General features: G+C 35.7%; 2 protein-coding genes across 6 annotated transcripts in view; one reads left to right on the forward strand and one right to left on the reverse strand.

Moving 5' to 3' along the window:
• ten1 (TEN1 subunit of CST complex) overlaps positions 1-1,171 on the reverse strand; it is a 35,027-nt gene extending 33,856 nt beyond the window's left edge. For 3 of the 4 annotated variants that reach the window (XR_010893377.1, XM_067372661.1, XM_067372660.1), the window contains exon 1: positions 963-1,171. Coding sequence is in view for 3 of the 4 variants with exons in the window: in XM_067372661.1 (XP_067228762.1) it covers positions 963-1,051 (89 nt within the window). In the remaining variant the exon portion in view is untranslated. Of the gene's footprint in view, positions 1-926 lie in introns of all 4 variants that reach the window. The other variant, XM_067372662.1, reaches the window with a different exon arrangement.
• Positions 1,172-1,438: 267 nt separating this feature from the next.
• acox1 (acyl-CoA oxidase 1, palmitoyl) lies at positions 1,439-20,744 on the forward strand. Of its 2 annotated transcripts, none has more exons than XM_067373562.1 (14): positions 1,439-1,694; positions 2,625-2,784; positions 4,433-4,593; positions 7,516-7,623; positions 7,739-7,858; positions 10,869-10,984; positions 11,327-11,496; positions 11,765-11,927; positions 12,092-12,282; positions 16,012-16,188; positions 16,347-16,452; positions 17,048-17,191; positions 19,259-19,465; positions 19,642-20,744. In XM_067373562.1, the coding sequence occupies exons 1-14, from the start codon at positions 1,586-1,588 to the stop codon at positions 19,690-19,692; spliced, it is 1,983 nt and encodes a 660-aa protein (XP_067229663.1). In that variant the 5' UTR covers positions 1,439-1,585; the 3' UTR covers positions 19,693-20,744. The 2 variants fall into 2 exon arrangements, with proteins under 2 accessions (XP_067229663.1, XP_067229662.1); XM_067373561.1 differs by lacking the exon at positions 4,433-4,593 and adding an exon at positions 6,276-6,436 and having other exon boundaries at positions 1,443-1,694; positions 19,642-20,743.
• Positions 20,745-21,594: the final 850 nt, after the last annotated feature.

The following is a 21,594-nucleotide window of genomic DNA, read 5'->3' on the forward strand; positions in this document are numbered from 1 at the left end:
CTAATAAAACTAACAATATACAGTACTAAAGTGTCTTTGATGTTTCCATGTTTTTTCGACAAAATAAAACGGGAAATCGAGGGTAATGATGTCATCACATGGACACAGTGTGTGTCCTAGTTAAAATTGCTTATTTCTCTGTATATAGAATTTCTTGGAAACATCTGGGATAATGTAAGTACACAAGTCAACAAAAAATAACATTGTTTTAGTGGTTTTTGAATATTTTAATCTAAAAATCCTACATATGTGCCTTTAACTTGCATATGTCAGATTTATTGCATGACTCGGGCAGAGAAAAGCTGTTGCTATCAAACATTGTTTGTCAGTCAGTGTAATGGTGAAGAGATAGATCAAATGGGCCAACTGATCAAAAGGTTTGCGAAGAAATTTCATGCTCCCTTGTAAAAGTATTTTGTAGTATTTTCAAAATACAAAAATACAGTAGTTTATTTTGATACATGGTGTGGCTGCTGTATTTTGTAGTTTATTTTGACACATTTAAAATTAAGGTATTTGGTATTTTATTTTAAAATACATTTTGATGTATTTTTTCCCATCCCTGGATATGTATTATTATGTATAATATCTGTATAATATATCTTTATTATGTATATAATATATATATAATATATAGAGTTGGTGCTAGGTCGTGACTAGCTAGTTGATTTGTTCAACGATGCATCGTACTATGGTAGTTCAGCAGCGAGTTACATCGTTGTTCGGGAAACGCACCCAGACCAAAAATAACATGAGATTTCGGTGATCAGAAATCTGGTCACCTTACCCAAGATTCAATTTAGTTACATCCTAACACATATTTTATAAGCAGCTTTTCAACGTATCAATGATATATGAGCACTTCTCAGACTAGATTAGACAGTCAAATTTGAGATATAATGGGTTTAAATTAATAAATATCGCACCTAAGCATTTCTTACAACTTTAACAAGTGGACCGACCTGCCACACGTTCGCACTGATGCACCATCTTTCACTAGGTCTGAGTTGATCTCCCAAGGAAATTGAAACGCGGCTGGAGGAGGCAGCATATCAGTTAAACATGCATATAGAAACTTGTGTCTTAGAAACTAAGAGTATTTTAGTCACTTCGCACTTCTCTCCGTTCAACGCCATGCCACATGGTCACGTGACCGTCACCAGGAAAGACTTTCACTAACATACGTAATAAATATATTACAAACTGTATAAACATCGGTGTGTTCATTTATTTTCTTATGTTTTAATTATATCATAATTATTTATTTTTGTGTTGCGTTCAGATTTCCTTTCTTTAACAGTTATGGAAAGACAAAAGGGACGTAACTCAGATTAAAACGCTTTTTCATACATGCCCATGCAGGAATTTTGATTCTTTTGACTTGCCGTACAACGCAAAGCGCCCAGAGGGTCACGCCCATTGTGTTATCAAAGCTTCTATTGGCCAACACGTAACTGACGTAGAAATTGCCCACCTTCAAGGAAGCAACAAATTCACTAGGCCAGAGTTGAAACGTTATACAACATCAATAAAGTACACAAAAGCAGAAGGCACTTCATCCAGAAGAAAGTCCAGCGGAGCAGTCATGAATCCTGATATTAGCCGTGAACGTGAAAATGCATCTTTTAACCCGGAGATCCTTACGAACATACTGGACGGTGGTGCAGAAAAGACACGCAGGAGGAGAGAAATAGGTCAGCTGTAATCAGAATTATCTGATATCATCTGCACTTATTTATTTAATTATTTTATTAATTATTATTATTCTGTAAAAAACTGCATTTGTTTTGCCAAAACATTTTTTTCTTATTGTAAAAAAATAAGAAGGTAGTTATAGTAATGCATTTTAGTTTTGCTTGTAGTCTTTTTAGGTGCATTCTTTGGCTGGGTTGACTAATGCACTTGATTCTTCTCATGCACTGAGCATGAGTCTCCTGTCTTTTTCATACTCCTGTGTCTTATACAAAAAAAGAAAAAAAAGAAAAGGAAAACCAATAATCGAAAAACAGTCTTAACTTTTAAATCTTAACTTAATAACTCTTAAACTAATTACTTATAATGGCAGAAAGATAAAAATGGCTCAAATTTATTTATTGCTATTTTTCCAAAAATACAATTGTCATATTTGTTTCTGCAAACTATTAATGTGCTTTTCCCCCCAGTTGTTCAGTTTGTGTTGTAATGAAAATTACATGTATACCATTCAGATAAGAGAAATATTTCATTTACATTGAGGTCATTGGCCCTCTCACAGCTGCCATGTTACTCTTAAATAAAAAAATGGTGAGGTGATTCTTATTTGCAGGGATCCCCATTTCATTATTATCATCACTATTTTCTCTTTTGCTTTCTTTTTTTAATTATAAATTGGGCATGTAGCCTCTTAAATATCTTTTTATTATCTCCTATATCTTAAATTAATACCCATGTAAAAATAACCTGTACAGTGTATTACTAAAAATGAACAAAAGATCCAGAGTCATTAGTTTGGCTTTTCAGCTATTTATTACTGTAGCTCCTCAAACAGAAACTTTTTTACACCAGCTAGTTTGAGACATTAAGGTAAATCTAGGTTAAACATGGCACTTATCACCTATAGTGCTTGCTTTATTTTTCTTCCCTAGAGTCTCTGGTTATTAGTGATCCAGACTTCCAGCATGAAGACCTGAACTTCCTCTCCCGCAGTGAGCGATACGATGCAGCAGTGCGCAAGAGTGCTCAGATGATTTTGAAACTTAGGGAATATGGTATCTCTGATCCAGAGGAGATTTACTCCTACAAGAGGTATGCATATTTGTCATGATTCAAGAAACTCTCTCAGTTATTGTATATGGATACTGTGTAACTGGTGATGTTTAGAATATAGAAAACATTTGAGTTGTGAAGTTCATATAAGAAGATAACAGACTACCATTTAAATGTGTGGAAAAGTCTACTCATTCCTTATTACAATGTTTCCACTCTTTAAATTAATAGTCTTAACATATATGAAAGTAAGTTACTCCTTCATGAGTTCCCTGGTGTCTTTGTGACCTTTGTCTCAGCATCTTTGTAATCAAATGACATGCCATGTATGAATTACATTCTTGCTTCATAGTGCCCACATTGCATCCATCCTGCATTTGGAGTAAAAATGTTGTTTATTTATCTATTTATTATTAGTTTTTATAATGAATGGACATCTTTTAAATGTGCATTAAGAAAGTGTCACGTTACCTTATTTACTAATTGTTACATTGTAGATCTTTCACCAAAACTAGAGTATGATGTTGTAAAAAATAAGCTTGTGAGTAGCATGAAAGCTAATTACACTTACTGGCAATGGCAAGTTCCAAAGTGTTTAAAGAGACAGCCTGAGCAAAGGTCTCCAATTAAAAGTGTGTCAAAGGGAATTGAAGCCAGTGCTACTGACTCCACTCATATTCTCAAGCTGAATAAGCTGAAGCAAATGAAGCTGGTTATTATTTACATTTAGGTGATTCAGACATGCTTGAAAGTTCACGTTTATACACGTTTAGCACAATGAAAATAGTTGCGTTAGCGTTAGCATCAACCAGTGCAGCCACTGTTGATAATTAGATAAATTTAGTTAATACGTTTTTTTTCAAATGCTTACACACATTTTCAAAACTTTGCCTCTTTTTTTCAAAACTTTATACACACAAATCCAAGAACTGCACACACAAAATGCAAAATGCCTCCCATCTCTTGCAAAATGAAGCACTGCATTCAAAATATCACAAACACATCTCAAAAGCAAACATTTGTCTTACGTTGCAAACACCTTTGCCATAATAATCTATTTTTGGATATATCATATTCACAAAGTTATTTAAAACCTAAAGCTCTTCTTTCATGAGCTCCTATGTACATTTCTGTACAAGATTGAAAGTAATTGGCAGAGAGATGTTGAAAAATTACGGTAACCACGAAAGCAAGATTGAAACCAAACCCTTTTTTTTTTATTTTTTTTTTTTTATTTATTTATTATTATTTTTTTTACTGTAAGCATTTGTGGTTGTGAATACAGTATTATACAGTACGAAAGAAAATAAATACATCAATCATGTGTAGTTGGACAGAAACAATGGTTGTGTTTGAAAAAGGAAATTAAGATGCTTCCTGTTAGATTTTTGTGTGTTACATAGAGAATTGTGTGTTGTGTTTTGCAAAAAGTGTTTTATGAAATTGAAAATCGAGTCGAAGGCTGAGAATTAGTGTGGTTTTGCAGATCTGGTGTGTGGTTCAGGTGTTTGAGTGTCAGGTTTCAGAAATTGTGTGACAAGTAAGGATTTTGTGTGTAAGCAATTGAAAAAAACAACAACTGTAATTTAAACCAGGTCTACATATCGTTGCCTTTATAAACCTTCTTCTTATGTAACTACATATTTCCATGTATCTCTAGTTGAAGTTTGTCTGTTCCATCCTGCAGTGTTGCGAAGGGTGTGTATCAAGAGCCCTTTGGTGTCCATTATGTCATGTTCATGCCCACCCTAAACAGCCAGTGCACTGCTGAACAGCGCAAAAAATGGATCCCGTTAGCCGAGTCATTCCATATGTTAGGCACCTATGCTCAGACAGAGCTGGGGCACGGTCAGTCTCTCTCTCCCAAACAATTATGACAAATGTACTTTCTTTATGTAGACCAAACTAATAGTGTTGTCCTTTTTGAGTTTAGAGTCAATGGTGCATATAGTTAAGTATGACCCTTGCAGGTGTTGACAGCTCAGTATGGTCATATTCTCAGGATTAATGGTCTCCTTAAGTATAATGAATAGTTAGATGGCTAAAGTCACTCAATACCTGAAAATAAGTACTCCTAGTGTTCACCTTGCATTTTCCATCCCATCCTGTACATATTAGTCCACTTTTTTAAAACACATTTTCATTCTAACCTTATTTGCATAAAATCATTAAGGATTAAGGATTGCATGTCAACCACTGCCTGTAATGTTTATTTTGATTGCTAAGTCTGGTCCAGCTTTTTAGTATGAAATCTGTCACTTGCCTGTTATACAGTAGTTGATCCTGTTTTCTACTGTATGTAAATTAAATACATTTATTTTTTTTTTTAACTAAAAAAAAAAAAAAAAATTTTATATCAATGAAAACTATAATTAGTAGGGATTTAAGACAGTAAGTTTGTATGAAGGAAGAAGCAGCAGGTTTTGAGAGAGTAATGGCATCTTTGTGCAGAAGTGTCAGTTAGAGGGAAGAAATTTATCTACAGGGAATATGGGACAAACAGGTCACCCTATTGTTTCTCTCTCAAAAGTTAAATTTCAGAATGTCATGTGAGAGATGTCACGTTATAAAAAACATTTGATCGAGGCATTGACTATTTTCTATTCAACAGGCATGTGCATTAGCTCGAATTATAAATAGTTGGGTGATTTGAAATGTATTATTGAAACAATCTTGATTTTGTGCTTTCCCCATTTTAAGTAGATGGTAGCTATATTGGTTTTTGTCTGTTGTCTTATATAGAAATAGCTGCCTGAGGTTAAGTTGATGTTTTATATACACATGCATTAAATGGACACTTTTGTAGGTGTTTTTCTTTTCCCTTTCCTTTCCCTCAGTTATTCATACCAAAAGTGCAATGTTTTTAAGATGCCTTGACTTGTTGTTGAGTAATGTAAAAGTAATATCAACATTCAACATCCAGCTCTATCTGTTTTTGATCCAAGTGTGGATCTTGTATGAATGGCCCTATAGTCTGCAACATGAATGCTGTTTTGCCTTTTGCCATATAAACAAGGATGCAGCTTAAATATCGTTTTTAATGTGCTGCTGCTTTTTAAAAAAAAAAAAAAAATAAACCATGTGAGTAAACTCGTTGTAACTGATGAATGTTTTTATGCATTCTTTTTTTTTTTGCCATTGAAGAGCATCTGTTTTAAGGAATAGTTTGTGCAGTTATTTTTACAGCATTATAATATTATTATTATTATTATTATTATTATTATTATTATTATTATTGGTTTGCAATAATAGAATTATTAATCATTATTAAATCTGATGTTTTTAATCAGCTTCTGCATTACCTTTTTTGTCATTTCTGTCCATTATCTTTAATCCCATCCCTATTTATATTTATTAAAACCCACATTCTTTTTCCGTCTTCTGAAATTTTTCCTTTTTATTTTTAACACTCCCTTGTTTGTTTCACTGCTATCTAAATAAATATTACACATTTCTACTTGCATTTCTATCTCTTTCTTGCACATTTTCTTTTAAATACTCCGCTCACTTTGACCCTTGCCCTATCAAAGCTGTGTGCACCGAGGGCGTCCAGAGCCCCTTGACCTGCACTTGGGCATGTTCCTGCCGACGCTGTTGAACCAATCCTCACCTGAACAACTGGAAGCTTTCTTCATGCCAGCATGGAACCTGGAGATTATTGGCACCTACGCGCAGACTGAGATGGGGCACGGTAACAAATCTGGCAACCTACCTGCACGCACATATTACTATACTGAGGCACTGGATTGCATTGGATCTGTACACTACAGAGCAAAATTTTTCCAGATTTTGTAGAAATTTATGTTTCAGCATTTAGAGAAAAGGGCAAATATCAAAGAGACAGACTGACAAAAAGGATGGTTCCTAATTGTATGACACCAGTGAGACATATTTACCTGTGGAGCCATACTTGACAGTAGTTTCTAACCAGCAGTGCCAGGCCAGCAGTCTCAGACTAGAAGTTTGGATAGAGCTGACGTCACCACTAACCCTAACCTCACTGAGGCTGTACGCTTTGCCTTAACTTCCATCTTGATACAGCTGGCCTGGTGGTGCAGATGGCTCTGCGGCTTTGCTGTTGGATACTGTCGACAGTAACTTCCAAACGTGGAGCTGGAAGCTTAATGGTCTAGGGCTTTTTTGTTGGATTCAGAGTCAGTGGCATCCTGAACCAAAAAGACTACCACAATATTTTCAAAGTAATGGCTAGCACATTTTCCTAATGTAAACTCCATCTACATGATTTGGGATGAACTAGGCAGAAAGGTGTAAACAAAGCAACATACAAGTGTTTTTTTTCTAACAGTGTTGGGAAGACTTTTCAGAACACTGTTAAAAAAGTATACATTTTAGAATAAATGCCACAGGTGTTTTGCTGTTATTTGATAAGATAGCCTATTGACTCTAATTGATTATTTCTTATATGCTTTATTTTCAAAGTAAACTGCAATTTTTAATAAAATCTGAAAAAAAAAAAGTTTTTCAAAAAATTAAGGTAGGGTATCTATTTTTCTTGCTGTCAAACACCTACAAGGGTTAGCTTAATCATGCTATTAGAACTTTTGAGCTTAAAGATTATGAAAACTGTTACATACTGAACCACTAAGGGGATTAGAGTTGATTTGTAAGTGAATTTGCTCAGTTCCAGATATTTATTTAAATAGGCAATACTTGACTTTGGAACTGTATTAAATATACATGAATTTCACTTTGATTTACATGTATTAGATCTCTAGTAACAGTTGTGTTACATGTATAATATCCTTCCAGGTACACATATTCGTGCTCTTGAGACCACTGCTACTTATGACCCTTCCACCCAAGAGTTTGTTTTGAACAGTCCAACAATCTCCTCTATTAAATGGTGGCCAGGTGGATGTGAGTAAGCCCTGCTCAAATCACACAATTTTATGTCAAATTTAAGATGGCACTGTGTACAACTGACTACATAACATTAAAAAAAATAAATTACTAATTTACTCTGTCTTTCTAGTGGGTAAAACCTCAAATCATGCTATAGTCCTGGCTCAGCTTTACACGCAGGGCAAATGTCATGGCCTACATGCCTTCATCACACCCATTCGCTGTATGAAGACACACATGCCACTGCCAGGTACAGAACCTTGAGTTGGTGTATGTCCCTAATGTTGTGATGATAGAGATATAGAATGGAGCATGTGTGTAAGGGTTATTTGAAAACTATACCTATGTTTGTTGGAGTAGGGAACTAAAATCTGCAGGAATGTGGAACTCCAGGAGCAAAGTTTGGCACCCCTGGTTTAAATGGACTGCAGTTGTTACAAAGTCACCAGATTATGGAATGATTGTTTGATCTTATCACAATTGTCACTTTGCACTAGATTTTCCAAACGCGTGTTGCCTCCCAAAAATGGGAATTGTTTATCAATATGTACACCAATAAAATAAACATTGTTATTGATTAGAAGTACTTTTTTCTTGTTAATTGTTGCTCTGTGTAATTGGACCAAAAACCTATTGATTTGTCTTGCGCTGAGTCTATGCAATAGTGCAGTTTTAAAGATATTGTTTCAGATAGTGTATTGCAGTTTCAGTCTTGGATTTTAAAGCCAAATGACACTGCTATGGCAACAACTAAAAAAAAAGAACAGACCAGACCAATAACATATACAGTGGGTAATGAAAGTATTCAGACCCCCTTAAATTTTTCACTCTTTGTTATATTGCAGCCATTTGCTAAAATCATTAAAGTTCATTTTTTTTCCTCATTAATGTACACACAGCACCCCATATTGTCATTTTTGCAGATTTATTAAAAAAGAAAAACTGAAATATCACATGGTCCTAAGTATTCAGACCCTTTGCTCAGTATTTAGTAGAAGCACCCTTTTGATCTAATACAGCCATTTTTGGGAAAAGATGAAACAAGTTTTTCACACCTGGATTTGGGGATCCTCTGCCATTTCTCCTTGCAGATTCTCTCCAGTTCTGTCAGGTTGGATGGTACTTTGGTGGACAGCCATTTTTAGGTCTCTCCAGAGATGCTCAATTGGGTTTAATTCAGGGCTCTGGCTGGGCCATTCAAGAACAGTCGCGGAGTTGTTGTGAAGCCACTCCTTCGTTATTTTAGCTGTGTGCTTAGGGTCATTGTCTTGTTTGAAGGTAAATCCTCGGCCCAGTCTGAGGTTCTGAGCATTCTGTAGAAGGTTTTCGTCCAAGATATCCCTGTACTTGGACACATTCATTGTTCCCTTGATTGCAACCAGTTTTCCTGTCCCTGCAGCTGAAAAACACCCCAACAGCATGATGCTGCCACCACCATGCTTCACTGTTGGGACTGTATTGGACAGGTGATGAGCAGTGCCTGGTTTTCTCCACACATACCGCTTAGAATTAAGGCCAAAAAGTTCTATCTTGGTCTCATCAGACCAGAGAATCTTATTTCTCACCATCTTGGAGTCCTTCAGGTGTTTTTTAGCAAACTCCATGCAGGCTTTCATGTGTCTTGCACTGAGGAGAGGCTTCCGTCAGGCCACTCTGCCATAAAGCCCCGACTGGTGGAGGGCTGCAGTGATGGTTGACTTTCTACAACTTTCTCCCATCTCCCAACTGCATCTCTGGAGCTCAGCCACAGTGATCTTTGGGTTCTTCTTTACCTCTCTCACAAAGGCTCTTCTCCCCCGATAGCTCAGTTTGGCCAGACGGCCAGCTCTAAGAAGGGTTCTGGTCGTCCCAAACGTCTTCCATTTAAGGATTATGGAGGCCACTGTGCTCTTAGGAACCTTAAGTGCAGCAGAAATGTTTTTGAAATGTGCCTTGCCACAGTTCTGTCTCTGAGCTCTTCAGGCAGTTCCTTTTGACCTCATGATTCTCTTTTGCTCTGACATGCACTGTGAGCTGTAAGGTCTTATTTAGACAGGTGTGTGGTTTTCCTAATCAAGTCCAATCAGTATAATCAAACACAGCTGGACTCAAATGAAGGTGTAGAACCATCTCAAGGATGATCAGAAGAAATGGACAGCACCCGAGTTAAATATGAGTCTGAATACTTAGGACCATGTGATATTTCAGTTTTTCTTTTTTAATAAATCTGCAAAAATGTCAACAATTCTGTGTTTTTCTGTCAATATGGGGTGCTGTGTGTACATTTAATGAGGGGGAAAAAAGAACTTAAATGATTTTAGCAAATGGCTGCAATATAACAGAGTGAAAAATTTAAGGGGGTCTGAATACTTTCCGTACCCACTGTACAGTCAAACCAAAAATCATTTAGACACTAGATAAAATTTTTTACTAGTGGTTGCAGGACACTATAGTTCATTTATGTAAGTGAGGATAGCAAAATAAAGTAAACTGTGACATATTATACCCAAAAATTATTCATTCAGTGGACTACCAGTAAAATTGATAAAAATTTGGGACCAAAAATTATTCATACACTTTGACCTGACCATGTTTTGCTTAAGTGTTATCTGACATAATTAAGAATTTTTTTTTCCCCTGACAGTTTAACTCTGAGATTGTCATATTTTATTACTATTTTTTTAAACTATAATGAATAAACTGTAATAATGAATGAAATGTTCAAGGTGTCTGAATAAATTTTGGTTTGTCTGTACATGGTAATTTTTTTGGATTTGCAAGAGGTATGGGTGGTGATAAAAGATGCTAATTCCACGAATAATCAAACAAACAAACAAAACAAAAACCTAAGGACCCATCACTCCACTAAATTTGCTAACCTTGGCGAACTGAAAAAACAAAACAAAAAAACACACCCATAGCTCTTTCTAGTCAAATGTCTAAATTAAAATGTGACAGTACCACATGGCAAACGTTTAACCGAAAACTAAAAAAAAAGAGGCTTTTTTTTTTTTATTTTTTTTATTTTTTTTTTTTAATAGCAGTGAAAGAAGAGCTGAATGAAACCCTTTTTTGCAGCATCTCATTTTAATAGACTTTGTATTTAAATATTATTATTCAGTTCATTCTGCCCTGGTAACAATTTTTTTTTTTCCATACTTGACAGCCCTACATTTAGATAGACATTCAACATTTGTGTAGCGATATGATTTGTATATGCATGTGTACAGAATGTAGTCCTCAATTAAGCCATTATTTTCAAGTCTGTCGTGTTTGAACAGGTGTAGTAGTTGGTGATATTGGCCCCAAATTTGGTTTTGATGAGGTGGATAATGGCTACTTAAAACTGGAAAATGTCAGGATTCCACGTGAGAATATGCTGATGAAGTATGCCAAGGTGAGCATATCCTGCACACACGGAAAGAGAGAACTTTTACAATTGTGTTTGCGCTTGTGTTTAGTTTTTATAAGCAAAATCAAGGAAGATCTTTAGATTTTGTCTAGTCTTTTGGAACCCACTCAATTTACATGAGCACACATAATTATAAATATTTAAAATTAGTTTTAGGATTTTGAAAAGCAAAAAAATGTTAGGGCAAAATAAATAATATTAAAAAGAATAAGAAAGATTCTAAATTATTTTTATACTAAAATAAATTATGAAGAAAAATGGTCTGAATTCTGTTTCCACTGGAACATTCTCAAATGTAATTGCTTTACTTGGTGTGTACTTGCGCAGGTTGAGCAGGACGGTACATATGTGAAGCCTCCTAGTGATAAGCTCACATATGGCACTATGGTGTTTATTCGCTCTCTGATAGTGGGGGAGTCAGCACGAGCACTTTCTAAGTCCTGCACTATTGCCATTCGATACAGTGCAGTCCGACACCAGTCTGAACTACGCCCTGGGTGGGTCTCTCTCTCTCTTCTCTTTCTCTCTCTTTCTCTCTTTCTCTCTCTTTCTCTCTCTTTCTCTCTTTCTCTCTTTCTCTCTCTCTCTCTCTCTCTCTCTCTCTCTCTCTCTCTCTCTCTCTCTCTCTCTCTCTCTCTCTCTCTCTCTCTCTCTCAAAACACACAATGTTTTACTTTTACACATTTGCTCAAACAAATATTACGGGTAAAAAAATATTTTTAGGTGATTTAAGTAACTTTCCTTCTTTTCTTTTTTTTCTTTTAGAGAACCAGAGCCACAGATCTTGGACTATCAGACCCAGCAGTATAAACTATTTCCTCTGCTGGCCACTGCCTATGCCTTCCACTTTGTGGGGCAATACATGAGCAAAACATACCATCGCATCTCAGGAGACATTAATCAGGGTGACTTCAGTGAGCTGCCGGAAGTATGCAATTAATGTTAAAAAAAATATTGTTCTATATATGTGTTCATCTTTTTTTACATGCTTGCATATGCCTGTTTTGTAGTAAACTTCAGTCTTCATTTATCTCATTTTTATTTTTATTTTTTAAATTTTTTTATTGTATCTTCCCTTTATTCTTTCTATAGCTGCATGCTCTATCTGCAGGTCTGAAAGCTTTCACCACCTGGGCGGCGAATACAGGCATTGAGGTTTGTCGCATGTCATGTGGTGGACATGGTTATTCCCGCTGCAGCAGTTTACCCGACATCTATGTCACCTTTACGCCAACCTGCACTTATGAGGGAGAAAATACAGTAATGATGCTGCAAACAGCTAGGTAAAAATACCTGTTAACATTAACTGTTTCAAACTTTAGCACTAATTTAAACGAAATTAACTCTTAAAACAACTTTGAGTTGCAATGAATAAGTAAAATAGATTATGATATATGTCTGTGAATTCATGCAGTGATTTGAGTGGAATTGAAACTAGGGTGTCAAAAAAAAAAAAAAAAAAACTAAATTCGAATCTTAAATATTATTTGTATTCAAATTTTATTTTAGTTGGAGGGAAAAAAAAGCTTTTGGCCTGTCTCCTGAGGCCACAAGAGGTCACAATGAGCAAAATATTATTCAAAGCAATGAAACATGACTGTAAAAAAAAAAAAAAAAAAATTGCATAAATTTTAAACTAAGTTTAAAAATCAAGTATAATTTAGTAAATTACATAAACAATTATGAACAAAACGGCATGTAAAATGTGTCCATTTTGAAAATCGCTGGGATCATATTATTTACGCACATTGTCGAACAGGGCACTGTAGATTAACCCATATGTTTCTGCTAAAGGGTTAGTTCACCTAAAAAATAAATTTCTGTCATTACATACTCACCCTCATGTCGTCCCAAACCCGTAAGACCTTCATTTATCTTCGGAACAAATTACGAAATCTGAGGGTATCTGATCCACACATTTGGATACTGAACCCAAGATAAAGGTCCCGTTTTTCGTGTTTTTTTTTTTAAGCTTTGATTGTGTTTATAGTGTGCAATATAACATGTTCATGTTTCGCGTGTAAAAAAACACAGTATTTTTCACATAATTTACTTATCTGTGTACCGCTGTTTCCACTGTCATAAAAACGGGCTGATGACTTCCTTGTTCTATGAAGTCCCTCCTTCAGAAATACGTAACGAGTTCTGATTGTGCCAGCGGTTCCTGTGTTGTGATTTGACAGCAGCTTAGTGCTCCTTGCCTGGAAAGGTCACGCCTCTTACCATAACGTGGAGATGCATGCGCTCAGGGTTATTGTTCACATGTCTTTAATTTTACCCTATCAATTTGAGCCAGAATCAGACCCGGTGATTGGACTGCGGGATGAAAATAACAGCGTTTCGACGACATGGCGACAAACACACTCTACAAACGCAGAGGTTAGTCAAAAAACTGTTTTAGTGATGTCATTAAAGAAGGAAGTAGAGGGATGTAGTCCAAACTGGCCTTTCGATGTAGGCGACTTCTGTTAAATAAAATATCTCGCTTGCCATTGAACTTTGAGCTTTAAAATTTTACAGATTTTATTTATACTCTAACAACAACATTACACACTAACTAAAGTTTGAAACATGGGATCACGAAGAACGGGACCTTTAAGACATAAACACTAAAGCGTTGCAACGAAAATAGCATAGCAGTATGACAGGACAGACGAATTTATTGAATGAAGTCATTATTTTTGTTTTGTTTTTGCACAAAAAAAGTATTCTCGTCGCTTCATAAGGTTGAACCACTGTAGTCACATTAACTATTTTATCAATGTCTTTAATACCTTTCTGGACCTCAAAAGGTGCAAATGTCATTGCTGCTTATGTGTGGATCAGATACCCTCGGATTTCATCCAAAATATCTTAATTTGTGTTCCGAATACAAACAAAGGTCGTACGATTTTGGGATGACATTTTTTCATTCAAATATGACATTTTATTTTAAATTCTATGAATATTTGAAATTCAAATATTAATTTTACAGCCCTAACTGAAACCTGGTTTTGGGGATGAAAATTGACATAGAAAACAGATGCCAGTCCTGTCAGTTTGTTAATGCCATCCCAGCCATTAAGAAACAGGATAGGATTGTTTTTACTAAGGTTGGAGTGTCTGTTTTGTGGATATAGGTGTTATGGAAGGTCATCATTTGTACATCACAGAACTCATTTAAAATTAATGAGAAATGTGTTATAATGTTATGTACATAATTGAGAACCATACCTGACTGAATGAAATAAGTTAATAATCAAATAATGTTTTGTTGAGCCAACTTTAAAGTTCCTGTGTCATACTAACCAGACATGTCTTTAGCATGCTAACATGCACAATTGCTGGTTAGTATGACAAATGACTTTAAATTAAATTTGGCTAATAAGAAGAGACTGGTGTCAGTGCTGACATTAATATAGTTGTCACTTACAGAGTGAAGCAACTGAACTCACACCATAACTACCATATCTGTCATGTGGTAGATTACTTCCTGTACAAAAAAACTTTTTTGACTGATAATGTGTGTGGTAGCTAACAGTTTTGCACTCGCCTGGTCTAGGCCAGGCCACATTTGTGCCTGGGTATAACAGAAGGTTGTACCAAAGACTGATAGTCTGTAGAGACTGGTTTCAAGTGACGAGCCAGGTGCTTATGGCACGATAGGAGTGACTGCTGACCAGAGACAATACAATGAGTAATTTGCCATATGTAGGTCTCACGAAATGGGTTGTCCACTCAAGGGATAATATGCAGTGATAATAGCAGTGATGAGTAGGCAAGGAGCTGATCTCCACACAGACTGATGTAATCTGTCAGCATGGAAGCACAGGAACACAGGAGAGTCAATAAGTCTAGTTGACAGAGAGAGACAGTGGAAAGATCACAGGACTGTGCAAAAGGTGAAACAGTTCCCAACACAGGAAGTGTAGAATCATAGACAGAGAATAATCCAAAATGGAAACATTAAAGAGACTCTAGGCAGGGAAGGAAACTGCAACTATAAATGCAGAAAAATCCAACAAGAAAGAATACTAGACCGTCTAGGCAAGAATAAATCTTACTTTTCACATGTAGACTGAATGCAGAGACATGAAAAATAATAACAATACTAGAAAATACTAATGGAGAGGGAATTAAATAAAAAAAAAAAAAAAAAAAAAAAAAAGTAATTAAGGTCAGTGAGATAACTCAGATCAGGAAGTAAAAGTCATATATACAGGTAGAAAAACAGACACAAAATGACTAATGAGGCTGATCTACAACCGGCACCCTAATATGCACAGCTTCCAAACAAATGTCAATAAGTCACTACCTCACCACAGTGACTGGGAGTTTAAGAGAAAAAACAAAGAAAATAAAATTGTGTGTAAGCTATTTAAATTGGACATTATAATGGCAGCAACAGAACGTTTAAAGATGGAGAACAGAGGAAACCTTTAAAAATAAACCGTTAACTATCTGGGGTTTGAGGTAAATTTTGGGCCCCAGAAATGTTTTGACAAGTCCTGATATTTGTGCATATTTCAGTTACTTATAAAAATTTTAATGGCTAAAAGTTTGATTACACTTTATTCAGTAAAGAGGGTTCTACAATAATATGTGAGCAGAATGTATGTAAAAGTTTGTATTTTTTGAGAAAATCAAGTTATTGCTTTGTTAGTAAAATATACATGTATATATATTTAAGCCACTGAAGTAAAGCCATAAAACACATACTGAACATTTGTTCACAAGACTTGAGCACAAGACTTAAGCAGTTTTCATTTTCATTTCCTATTCCAGTGAATAACCTAAAATGTTACCTAAAAAGGTACAAATCCTAAACTGCAAGAGGTTAAAGAAACAAATGCAGTCTAGTCTTTTTCTAGATAATTTGTTTTCAGTTTCCAAGTGTTTTTAAATTGATCTTGAAATAGTTCAAATCTACATTAATGTTATTCACAAATATTCAACAAGATGATTTCCATGTATCTCAGTGAACTAATTGATTTGTACAAACAAACTTATATTACCTGTCTTCTGTTAATTAGGTATTTGGTGAAGAGCTACAAACAAGCACGGGCAGGACAGCAGTTGACAGGCATTGTTTCTTACTTGAATGAACCTCAGAACAGAATACAGCCCCATACTGTGTCCTCCCGGCCCACTGTTATCAGTATTAATGACCTGGCCTGCCTCGTGGAGGCATACAAATTCAGAGCTGCAAAGTAAGTTGGATCCAGGAAGACGTATAATATATTTTGATAGATTTTGTGGTACATTTTTGGCAGGTTGTAAAATGTGCCATAGATAACAGTACTGTTAAAAACTTGCTCACATAGAATTTTTTTCAGTGACTGAGAATGTTTTTGAAACATGCTCACAGGTTAGTTGAAATTGCAGCTAAGAACCTCCAGGCAGAGCTACAGCACAGCAAGAGCAATGAGGACGCCTGGAACAACAGTTCCATTGACCTAGTCAGAGCATCTGATGTGAGCCTTCTTAAACATAACCTCTGAGTAATAATATTAGCAAAGGGGTATCTAATCTGGAGGGCCACTGTCCTGCTGGATTTAGTTCCAACTCGAATTAAACAAACCTGAACCAAGATAGAGGTCTTTAGGACATGGGCTGTTGCCCGAAAGCTTAGGCATCTGACTTTTTGCCTAGATCAGGCATTGAAGGTGCCTCCGAAAATGATCTCAAACAGCTTCTGAGGCATCATAAAGGTCTACAACAGAAAGCTTTGGTCATAACCAGGCCCGGCACTATGAGGGAGCAAAAGGAGGATCTGACTGATTTATGCCGCCTCAATTTCAATTTGACCACCCCCACACTTCCAGGCAGGAATGTTACGACAAGTTGTAGCTAACCTTTGCAGGACGCTGGCCCTCCAAGACCAGAATTGACACTCCTCTATTAAAACAAATTCTTAAACAGAACCTGTTAAACAATTGCTTCAATATACGAAAGCTATTAAATTATTTCATCATAGATGATTTGTACACATTCAGCTGTGCAGAAATTATTTGTTTGGAGCTGTGTTTTGACTAATTCCTTTTTTTTTTTTTCTTTCTCCCTCCACAGGCTCATTGTCATTATGTGGTAGTGAAGCTGTTTGCTGCTAAACTGAGTGAGATTGGGGATACGGCTGTCCACTCTGTGCTCAGCACTTTGGCTCTGCTTTATGCCCTTCATGGTGTCGCACAGAACTCTGGAGACTTTTTACAGGTTATATACCATACAGTATATAAGACTCATTTAGTTCATACATTTTGCTCAACCCAGAGAATACATATGTTGTGAAATGTCAACATTTAATAATTTGTAACAATTATGAATAGTTTTGTCACTGATCATAGAGGGAGCAGCATCTCGCTCACCAGAGATGCGTTCGAAAACAGGAGATATGTATCTAATACTAGCTCCAAAACTATACCCCTGATCATTAGTATGATTTGTTTACTGTCTATACCAGGGGTGTCCAAATCCACAGCCCTGCAGAGTTTAGCTTCAACCTAAATTAATCGCACATGATTTGGCTAATCATTTCCTTCAGGCTTTTTTGAAAACTACAGGTATGTGTGTTTTCAACAGGGTTGGAAATCAACTGTAGAACTGTGGCCCTCCAGTAGCTGAGCTTGACACCCCTGTGGCCTGTACCATGATAGTAGTTGAACAAACTAAGGGTTATAGGATTAGTTTTGATAATACATGAATACATGTCTGTACGTATTTATTTAAACTAAATGCTTAACAACAATTGTTGTACTATTACAATTACAATTGTTCAATTGTGCAATGGGTTAAGGGTATAATAATTATATAAATAGTAAATGAATTATATAAAATAATTATAATAAATAATCATCACTAAATGCCAGATGATTTTGTCTTTTAAAAATCTCTTACTATACAGTGACCTGAAATTTGGAGTAGAAACTGAGGGAGTGACTTTATTGCATCAGAGATGTGTCGTTTTGCTCACAGCTGATGGTCCAGTTTCAGTTTGAGATCTCTTACTCAGAACATAACCTGCCCACCAGCCGCAAAGCATAAGTTACTATGCCGATGAGCTTTAACTCTGAAGCGCGTGCACCTGAAAACGTGACGTGCGGCAAACAGGCAATCACATGGAACATGGAGAGTGTCCGTTTGGTTCACTTTTCGCAAGAGAGTCTGCGCAATTTAAATCTCCTCTGATGATTAAGCGTGCATCTCAATCAGCTCCCTAGTTCAGTAGTCAGGGGCACTGACCAGGGAATCGGCCACATTAATTTACACACCGCAGGGTAAAAGATTATGAAGAATATCCTGAAATTAAATGCATTTGCAAAGCAGGAAAAAACACTGCTGCTGCAGTGAACATTTGAGAAGGCAACTGAAAGAAAATGTCTGACTATATCAATGCATGTGAATCAAACAAATACGCCTTATAATTTATATAGTTTCACAAAGACCTCAAAAGAATACATGGAAGCTTAACCTGTTTTAAATGTATATACTGTATTAATGCATGTATTATATTTTATTTTAATTTAAAAGCAAAGTTTAATATTTTCAATTAATATAATTAAATGAATATATTATATAAATTATACATAATTATAATTCAAATAATATAAATATAATAAATAATTAGCAGCAAAAGATGAGCAATTTTGTCTCTAAACTGTTTTCACTATAAACTGATTTCATTTGGAGCGAGAGATACAGGGGGAGTGGCTTTATTGCATCGGATACATGTCACTTTACTCACAGCTGATTGGTCGAGTTTTGGTTTGCGATCTCTAACCCAGAATAAAACCTGCTCTGTGACAAACATATATATCTGGTGAGCTTTGAAATTGATTTGTCTGAAACTAGGGCAGTGACAGCGGACTTTTAGAGCTTTCATGTTTGCATGAATTCCGACTGCTGCCACTCATATACTTAAGACCCCATTAAGTCGAATTTGTGACATTTAGTCCATATCTGTTATACCTTTGAGCAATGTATATGCAAGTGTACTCCAAACAGTTGACAAGATTCTTTTGAAGCTCATACACACATTTACAGTCTTTATATTCTGGTAAAACAGACAAAAATTAGTTTGTCTTAAGAGTCATCAAAAGTTTTTGTCTAAAACAATGCTCTCTAGAAAGAGAATGTCCTATTCATGTCTCGTGGTTCACAGGGGTGCCCTGCAGATGTGCAGTATGCCGCTGGACATGGAGACAGATGTTCCTAGATAGAAACGAGCTGCAAGTTTAGCATATATGTTCTGGTGTTCCTGATCATATTGTTCTTCTTTGTCAGGCTGGTCTGCTAAGTGTTCCTCAGCTGGCTCAGATCTCACAGAGGCTGAAGGGTCTCCTCTCAGAGCTAAGGCCAAATGCAGTGGCTCTGGTTGATGCCTTTGACTACCGTGATGAGATGCTTAATTCAGTGTTGGGGCGATACGATGGCAACGTCTATGAGCACATGTTTGAGTGGGCCAAGAGATCGCCTTTGAACCATACTGAGGTGTGTATACAATGCATTTGATGTCTGTGAAAATTTAGTCTTTAGAAATGTTTATGTATTGTGTATTCATATCTGGTGATCATTTTAGAATGCAATGACAAATTGTGTTGTGTAAGTTAAAAACTTTAATTTGTCAAATGATTTTACAAGAACTTCATATTTATTATTTTCTTAAGGTGCACGAGTCTCACCACAAGTACTTGAAGCCCCTACAGTCCAAATTGTAAGCAGTGCATTAATGGGAGAAAGGGAAGAGTCAGTCCAAGACAACTTATACCGTTAGCTCCACCACCTCAAGATTTCCTTGTCATCTACTGCAGAAAAGGACCTTCTATTCATCCCATGAAAGGATTCTGCTGTCAAGAGATGAGATTATTTTTGATTAATTTTAAATGGATATGGTTCCATTTATGCATTCTAATTATTTAGAGCAGTAGACCATGATTGCTTTCTCTGTGCACTTAAAATAACTTATAATTTCAAGTGAATCCACATTCATTATACATTTTTGTAATTGTTTAGATTATTGGTAACACTTTACAATAAGGTTCATTAGTTAACATTAGTTAACTACATTAGTTAACATGAACTAATAATGAACTGCACTAATACAGCATTTATTAATCTTTGTTAATGTATTAGTAAATGTTGAAATGAACATTATTAAAATCTTAACATTAGTTAATGCACTGTGAACTAACATGAACAAACAATGAACAACGTTAATGAAGATTAGTAAATATAGTAAAAAATGTATTGCTCATGGTTAGTTCATGTTAATACATTAACTTAATGTTTTACTAATTAACCTTATAGTAAAGTGTTACCAGATTATTTGTATGTAATTTTTGCTTAATTAAGTAAGTGATGTTACAATAAACATAGTCCTGATCCTTCAAAATCAAACCATATTTGTATAAATTCCAAAATCCTCTGGGTCACAAACTTCAAATGAAATACTAAAAGTGAATGTTGCACTATGAATACTGTGAATAACTTTTGAGTTTGAAATGCTATTTACTAAATAATGAAATTTTTGAGGGTCAGACATACACACCCTTTCAAAATCATGCCTTAATGAGACCTCCAGACAGGAATGTTTAAAAAAAAAAAAAAAAAAAAATCAAAATCAGTGTATTGGTTATATTGCAATGATTTACACTATTTACATAGTTATACTAATCTGTGACTAGATTTTTTTTTTTCACATTGTTATGCTACATTGTTATGCTCTCTTATGCTACATTTTAATAAAGGAAAAATATAACATTTACATTGTGTAAATAGCAAAGTATCTTATTCATGAATTTAGGTAGTGGAATTTGCATTTCTTTTTACAATTAAAATATTTACATTTAAGTTAATTGTAACCATCATCAAGAGCATATGGTAAAAACTGAAGCTTGTGTATGCCTCAAGCTAAAAGAAATCTCATTGGTACGTTTGTGTTTTGGTGTTTACTATATGTGATGTGCTGTGTTGATTATTGTTAGAATTAAGTTAAAGCCTAAATTACATGTGTTCATCATATGAGTTGATTGAATCTCTTCACAAGACTATCCTTTTAGGGGGTTATTTGGTATATAATTGGCACAGCTTGCAGTAAAATTTGTTTCTTTCTGAAGCGAGCAGTGTTGAAGGTTTTCGCTTTTATAATCCTTTACTAATGGGTTGTCTGAAGCAGTAGCTACCTAGTTACATGCTGTAGCATTTTGATAGTGAATCTATTAGTAAGTAGTTAAAGTAAGATCTATTGGCCATGTTTGAGACTGAAGGAAAAGGTTGAGTTGGACAGGGGAGAACGGAGTACACAATGATTCCCTGAGGGCCATTGGAGATGAATATGCAGCTGAGATTGATTGACAGGCTGGATATGAATGTCTGGTCAAATGAACTGACTCCAGTATTACAAGGATTATCTTTTTCTCTGATATCTTGGTGATTGACTCAGATTACTACAACTGGTCACTTGACATCACAAACTTTTTCCAGGAGCCCCTCACTGCAGACCACTCGAGATCCAGGGGGCAGAGTCGGGTAGGTTAAGGGATATGTAAAGTGGGAGGAGTTGGATCTAGATGCAGGGGGTGGAGGTGGGTAGGTTTAGATCCAGGGGGCGGAGACGGGTA

Source organism: Chanodichthys erythropterus, chromosome 21, assembly GCF_024489055.1.
Source record: "Chanodichthys erythropterus isolate Z2021 chromosome 21, ASM2448905v1, whole genome shotgun sequence".
NCBI classification, from domain to species: Eukaryota; Metazoa; Chordata; class Actinopteri; order Cypriniformes; family Xenocyprididae; genus Chanodichthys; species Chanodichthys erythropterus.

What these genes read in the sequence shown, in the direction of transcription:
- acox1 (XM_067373562.1), top strand. Translation starts at nt 1,586, where the DNA reads ATGAATCCTGATATTAGCCGTGAACGTGAAAATGCATCTTTTAACCCG. An exon ending in TGCTGATGAAGTATGCCAAG is followed by an intron (nt 10,985 to 11,326) that starts GTGAGCATATCC and finishes GTACTTGCGCAG; the next exon opens with GTTGAGCAGGACGGTACATA. An exon ending in ACTCTGGAGACTTTTTACAG is followed by an intron (nt 17,192 to 19,258) that starts GTTATATACCAT and finishes CTTCTTTGTCAG; the next exon opens with GCTGGTCTGCTAAGTGTTCC.